The following is a 7,823-nucleotide window of genomic DNA, read 5'->3' as shown; positions in this document are numbered from 1 at the left end:
CTCTGTGAGAATTGCAATAACCAATGAACCTATTTCACGCACTATTTGGATATAAAAAATTATAGCTAAGATATACTTGGAATTAAGTTCCACCAAACCTTGAACACCCAAAATTACCGATAATCTCAAATGATTTGAGAGTCTTATTGCAAATAATGAAACATTAAAGAGCTGAAATCCCCTGCTTCATGGCCATTTACTAGGCACATGCTTATAGGTGGCCTAGCAAAAGTTGTCCCAAATAGCACTCAATCCAGGCTTGCAATAATTCAAAAATTAGTTTTTCATCATTCACACAACCAGATTTCATTGTATTCCTCGAAGTTAAATCTCTAAAGTAATCTACCAAATACCTCTCTTGCCCATCCCATATCCCCAAATTTCGAGTGCGTAGGACATATGTGTCCAGCACTAGGCTCTAGCCGCCTCGCCAAGAGCTCTCCTTCCAATTGCCACAGGCAATTGATCAACACAAAGCTTAGTTAAAAAAGGAGCATGTACAATTTTAACCAAATTCTTATAGTTTATCTGTTTACTATGATTACAATAAGTTTATTAACTAGCCATTATTTTTTAGGACATTTATGTCTAAAGAAAATTTTTAAATTTTTTTGTGTTGCTTGAAAACCAATAATAACAATATATATTATATAAAGTAGAATAATATACATAACTAAAAAGGTTAAAAATGTCAATTACGAAGACTATTACTTTGACTTCTAAAGCCTAAAGGTGATGTTTTCTTTTTTTCTTTTTTCTTTTTTTGGGCTAATTGAACCCTTAAGGTTACTCTTCATGTACATGTCAGCTCGTAGAATGATGAGTTTGGGATGTCGGATTCTAGAAAGATTTTATTTGTAATTTCGGGGCTTTTGGCTCTCAATTTTACCCCTTGAAAGAAAATGATAGAAATAAAATGTAAAAAGGCTAAAATGAAAAAAAAAATGATAAGTTATAAGGCTGCCATGGAATTTTAAAAGGAAAGGGACTAAATGATATTTACCGAAAGGAAAATACAAAAATCTTGGTGTTTATTTAGAAAATGTCTTTTCGTATGCAACAGTAAACAGATAAGACTAGAGACAGCTTGCAAAGAATACAGTACTTTATGGTGGGAAAATGCCTTTAAGGCATTATCCACTTTATTAATACTTTTTTCTTTTTTTTTTCTTTACATTAAAACCATTTTTTTTTTTTATAAAATTAAAAAGAAAAACTTTAGTCAAATTGTTGGCCAACAAGTCAAATCAAGCTTCTGAACTTTAGCCGAGCCAGGAATTATATATTTAAAAACAGAAGCAAATCCATGCCATTAGAAAAAGCTTCATTTTTTCTTTGGGTTAAAGTTCCATAAATCCTTTATTGTGGGGGTCACCTTTCACAAAAACATGAAACGAAAAAAGAAAGTCTACTTGACAGACGCCGAGACCGGAGCTTCAGCCGGAGATCAATTATCAATTCGCATTAACGAACCGGCAGTCCTTCCTGACCTCGCCCTGGTCGCCGGTAAGAGGGTTATTCTCAGATAACAATACGATGGCGTTGGCAAATTGTTCATGGAAGTATCCGTTATCGGCGGCCATTTTCTCCACAAACGGCGACGTTTTCGGGTCGGAGGCCAATTGCTGATCCACTATAAGTGGACCCTTGTGGTTGAGGATATTTTTGTAGTACATGTTGTCGAGGATCATAGGGGTTTCTCTGTCGTTTCGTGCGTAGAGAACTGCGTTTGGATCGGGATATGGGGTTGGGCAACGACCCTTGAGGTAGTCGGCGTAGTCCGGGTCCAAGGTTGGGTCCACGGTCGGGTAAAGTCTATGTACGAGATTCACACAGTGAACTCGGCCCACGGAATGAGCTCCTGGAAAGGGCCGAAAGGGACCAAAAAGTACAAATAATTTTAGTTTCAGTTTGCTTTGCTGATAAAAGCCATCCTTATTGTTTATTCATGTCTATTTTTGTCTATTTCTTCTGTTTAGTACAATTGTTCTCTTTGCCACATAGTTAATGCACATTCTCTCTCAATTGGTCATTTTGGACTTGTAGAGCTAGAAGTGATATATATTACATTTTTCAATTCACTTATTTTTCTTTTTCTTTTTCTTTTTTTTTTTTAAAATAATCGGATATGTCTTTTTAGATTTTGTTGAAATTGAATATAGACATATTTTCTACATTGAAAATAAATAATTATTAATTAATTGTAGCTATTTCTCGTCAAGAATTTTATACATAGTAGGGACATAGCCAACATTTCATATTTGAGGGGTCTAATTTTTTCTTTCTTTTCTTTTTTATTTTTATTTTTTTGGTTAAATGAGCTTCAATGGTATGGGAAAATTTTATTAATTGAGAAGTAAAAGTATACCAAGTTAAAATGAAATATAACGAGTCATGCCTCTTAATATTCATATAGCTACAATACTACAGTAACTTTTAAAAAATATATATAATATCAAAAAATAAAAAATAAAAAATATATATGACAGTAAAATATGTTAAATTCAAATACAAATATAACAAAACATTTTGATCTACAATAAGAACAATAAAAAATTGCAATATTAAAAAAAACATATAATATACTTATTCTAATAACCAAGTCTCAAAGTAATTCATTTAAATCGGCCAAAGATATCATCACAGTCATCTTTTAAATCTACAATTTCACATATCAAAAGAGCATATCCTAACTCATAATCATAATTTTAATTAAAAAAGATAAAATTTCATAGTTTAACTCCTAACCACCCACATTTTTTTCCCTCAAAAAAAAAAAAAAAAACAAAACAAATTTTTTTTATCAAACAAAAAATAAAAAACCACTTAAAAATCCAAAATTTTCTATATTTTTAGGTATCTATCCTTCTTTCTTTTTTTTTTTTTTTTTTTTTGGCCTTTTCTTTTATCCAATTTTTTTCTCCTCTTCCTTCTTTTCTAATTTATTAATTTTCATCCTATTGTTTTAAACTTTATTTTTTTCTATCTAGATACATATACTAAAAAATATAAAATAAAAAAAATAAAATTGGGGTTGATTCCACCCTGGCCCCTTAATAGTTATGTCACTGATACATAAGGGTTTTTTTCTTGAAATTTTAACATTTCCATAATATTTTTTTTCATTCATCTTCTGTAATTTTTTTTCTTAATTTTCTTTTGAACAACCAATAAAACTTAATGTTTTCTTTTTATCTAGTAAGTAGAAAATTTCAAAACGAAAAAGATAACTTTAATGGTTGAGTATCTCTACTTATGCTACCAGATCATGGATTTAAGTTATTGGGATCAGAAGATTTAAGGATAATTTATAATTTTCAAAAAAAAAAAAAAAAGATAGAAAATTTCAAGTATACAATTTAATTAAACTAACTTGCTTAGTGCATAATTTTAGAAAACCCCCATATTATAGAAATATTTAGATATTAGGGTAGGTGATTTGAAAAAAAAAAAAGAAAAAAAGAAAAGTTAATATCATACCTAAAAGGGCAACTGTTCTTTCAACATCGATTCCAATAGACTGAAAGCGAGAAAGGACCAAAGAAATGGTATCGTTATGATTTGGGATAAAATCTTCAAGGACTGATGCGTAACTCTCTTTGCTGTCCTTTCGTCCCGTTTTCATTTCAGCATGAGGTCCTCCTAGCTGCAAAATAATATGCATATTTTACAGTTTTTATGTCATTTCTAGTTTATAAGCGGTTCAATAAAAATAAAACAGAGTTGTTTTCTATAAGATTAGGATGTAGGACTCCTAATTAGTTTCATAAAATTAATCCTTTCTTTCTTTCTTAATACTAATTTTTAATTGATTAAGCTATTATATACGTACCATGACAATGCCATCCCTTGCAGAAAGAGCAACAATATCGGCACAAGAAACTGTGGAAGGGCATTCCTTTTCCACAGCTTCTTTAATGGTGTTTACGTACTTGAAGTTTCTCATCCCGAAGCTCCTCTCTGACTCCTTCTCCGATTCAATACCATTCGATGTCTCTAACAGCAGAGATGCATCACAAGACTGCAACCAATTGCATTATTTACAGATCAATTATTGCTTAATAATAATTAACAATAATAAACACGAATCAATCGACTTTCAACATATGGTGGGCGTGGTTTGATTACATATAATCCAGATAATTCCATATCCGATTATATGATGTAATTCATGGCCCAATTTTGGAATTATGTGTAATTCAACATGAGCGAAGTCCAGCACCATAATTTTGGCCATAGCACGTATTAGCAAAATTTTATATTTATATATATATAAATATAATAATTAGGAGTGAATTTGTATGTATATATACCTTGACCATGCAATCATGGAAGAGATTTCTGACCCAGGAGACTGCTGTATTGCCATGTTTATGGTAGAGGTTGATGACTTGCTGCTTGATGATTTCCTCAGCTTTGGGGCAACTCTGCTCATAATAATTTAGCTGGAGTTCACAGTTACCTGTTCATGCGCCAAAAAGACATACTATATATTAGATTAAGTAATAAATTTGCAAACAACTCACCACTCGAACTCACGGATTATCATAGTATTCCTTTGGCAAAGTTAAATGCAAACGGAATACATTAAAGTTAATATATATATGTATATATATACCAGAATGAAATTGTAAGAGTATGGGTAGCAACAAAAGGATGAAGCGAGACAAAGAGCAGAGGTTAATGGAGGCCATGTATGAATGCAGAGGCCGAAGGTGCTTTAATTTTTAGGTGGTAGTGAGTTGTATTTTTCTTTTTTTTTGGTGAATTGGTGGTAGTGAGTTGTAGATATATGAGCTAAGAGGAGTCGTTTATATAGGCCTAACTTTGTGGTCTTCTGGCGATATACAACTAATATTTGGGTGACAGAGGAAGTACTTGATTTTTGTAGCCTCTCCACTCCGCCACTTTCTTTGACCTTTCGGCAATTATCTCCCCACGCCAAGGCCCTACTTAAAAGCTTTACAGTACTCTTCGGACAATTTTTAAACTTAGAATTACTATAAAATATTATCATAATTTTTTTTTCTGTGAAAAGAAAATATTATTATATACATATACTAATATATAATAATATACACTTAATATACACGTCAAAAGTCATTTTGATAAGTGGTAAACATATTCCAATATGTGCTGAAGTGACAATGCGCCCTTTATGTTTTTAATTTTAATTTAAATCATTAATTGATCTCTTTGGAGACCGTTTCCCATTCAAATAGTTTTAAATTGGAATATCCTCTCGTTCGTTATTCAAGATATATATATATATATATATACAATGAGTTTCTATTTGAACGTGCTAATATATTTTTTTATGAGTATTTTTTCCTATTAACTTTTGAATTCTTAAATGCTAATATTAAAAAATATATTTAAAATTTATATGAGTTTTTGTAAAATTCATTTTATCGATTTTGAATTTTAACTTTTTAATAAACTCATATAAATTATAAATATATTTTTAAATTTCAATATTTAAAATAATTCAAGGCTATTAATTAAGGTCTTGATAAAAAATTTCTTTTGACATCCTAATGGGAGATAAACTATAAATGACAGGATCGCTTTCATGCTCCTTCTAGAATGCTTTAAGTGGTTCAACCTATGGAAGCCTTACTGAACCAGTACCGAAAAGTCCAATGAGATCTCCCAATAAAATAGATATAACCCAAAAATACAAAAGTCCAATGAGATCTCCCAATAAAATAGATATAATCCAAAAATACAAGTAGAATATCAATAATATTTCTAAAAGATTTTCCATAAATCAATAATATCAAATCAAAGGTTCCAAACCCAAATCTAAAGAAAGAGGAATAAAATAAAAAATTCATAGAAATAAAATAAAAAATTTACATATATTAGGCCAATTCATCATAACAATCTAAAAAAGTGCAAGAGTTTAAAACTAAATAAAAGAAAACATAAATGATAAATCCAACGAAAGTATGTGAAAAGAAAAATACATCAATAATGGAATATATAAGAACAGCAATAAAGATATGAGATGATGATATATTGAGAAGATGATGAAAATACCAGACATAGTGTGCATAACCTATTAGCCGAGGTTTAGGGGAACAATTTAAAAATATAAAACTATGAGACAAACTCAGTGAGTAAATTAAAATAATAATATGAAAATAGCCATTTCACTTAAAAACTTTTACTTAAGACCTTATTTTACTCATTTGGAAAGTTTCCATTTCTAAAACTATTTCACAAAACCCAATTCGTACCCCAAAACAATATCATAGAAAAAATGTTTGAAAATTAAAGAATTCAAACTATCATTAACCAACTGTAATATAAATTTAATATTGGATAATAAATAATATAATCATAATTTAGAAACATTAATGAAACATAATAAAATTATTAAAAAAGAACACATAGAATATACTATACGATATACCTAATGCTATCAAATGATACACGGCGTCCCAAAACACCACCAGATAGTAAATAAATACACAAAAACTAATGTCATGAGGGAGTGGCATATAACTTATCATCACTCTGAGAGAGTAGCACACAACTCATCATTATTCTCTCAGATTATGATAACCTATCATCCTATGATTACTAGGGAGCGGTATAAAATTCATCATCACTCAAAGACAATGGCATACAACTCATCATCATTTTCTCATGTCGCAACTAGACATAAGATGACTAAGTCAGTGCACGGTTAATTAGATAAGTAGAACCATGGGCACTATATGGCACATCCTTTAAAAATAACAGTGCAATATTTATAAACTATCATTTTGAAATCATACTTTCTATTTTTCCTAAATAAAATAAGTATTATAAATTGAAATTTAATATCAAATCCAACCATTTATTTAAATACTTCAAATATTCAAAATCATCATTTCATACCAAAACATAAACATAAACATATTTATAAACACTTAAACATGTTTAAAAAAATACACAATTTTAAATCCACTTTCTTAAAACTAATTATTTTTCCAAAAGAACTAAAATATCAATCCAAATACCCAAATATTTAAATACTAAAATTTCCAAGTTTATCTTAGACTCGTTTGAATTTAAAATAATTTAAAATTTTGTCAAAAGTATTTTGAAATGATAACTCACATATGTAAAAGTATATATATATATCTTTATACATGCATATGATAAATATTTAGACCAAACTATATACGACATAAAATATTTAAACCACATATATATAATTGTACTAATATATCCAAAAATCATTTAAAATATAAACTATTCATACATACCGCTGATGTTTACTCCATTCCTTTGCAAGATCATCTTTGATCTCAGTACTAGTGTTTATAACATAATAAAAATATTTCTTGGGCTCTAGAAATTAAACCCAAGGCATTCATGCATACCAAATGTTTGAAAATATTCTATACAACTTTCAGATAGTATAAATTAGACATCAAATAATCTAATTATACAATGATCTTTTAGGATCAGATATCCAAAATTGGGGTTTTTCATCCGAAAGTCAATTTAACAAACTTAAACCTGCCATTGAGTTCCATAAGCAACTAAGTACATAAGTCCAACTTCAATTTGTTCAATTTATCCAATTATATCCAAGTGCAATTCAATTTTTATTCGATATTTTATTAATTAATCCAACATGTAATTTTATCAAACGATGTCCCAAATTTACAAATTTTATATCAATGGAAAACTTGAGGCACATTGGTCCAAGAATGTTGCCGGTGATCGAAAAACATTTTGGAAAATTTAGCCAAACTTGATATTGATGAATTTATCAAATAATGAAGAATTTTGGCAAACGGAGGCTGATTCAAGCTCAAAGGGTC

At 29.5% G+C, this 7,823-nt stretch overlaps 1 protein-coding gene across 1 annotated transcript; it reads right to left on the bottom strand.

The window, feature by feature from the left end:
* Nucleotides 1-1,030: 1,030 nt before the first annotated feature.
* On the bottom strand, nt 1,031-4,792 carry LOC107407421 (peroxidase 21). Its single transcript, XM_016014704.4, has 5 exons — nt 4,619-4,792; nt 4,314-4,462; nt 3,833-4,021; nt 3,481-3,646; nt 1,031-1,861 (listed from the first exon to the last, which is right to left on the bottom strand). The coding sequence occupies exons 1-5, from the start codon at nt 4,692-4,694 to the stop codon at nt 1,455-1,457; spliced, it is 987 nt and encodes a 328-aa protein (XP_015870190.3). The 5' UTR covers nt 4,695-4,792; the 3' UTR covers nt 1,031-1,454.
* Nucleotides 4,793-7,823: the final 3,031 nt, after the last annotated feature.

The sequence above is a fragment of the Ziziphus jujuba genome, chromosome 11 (assembly GCF_031755915.1).
Source record: "Ziziphus jujuba cultivar Dongzao chromosome 11, ASM3175591v1".
In the NCBI taxonomy this organism is placed as follows: Eukaryota; Viridiplantae; Streptophyta; class Magnoliopsida; order Rosales; family Rhamnaceae; genus Ziziphus; species Ziziphus jujuba.
The sequence above is the reverse complement of the archived record's forward strand: the minus strand, read 5'-3'. Positions and strand labels throughout refer to the sequence as shown.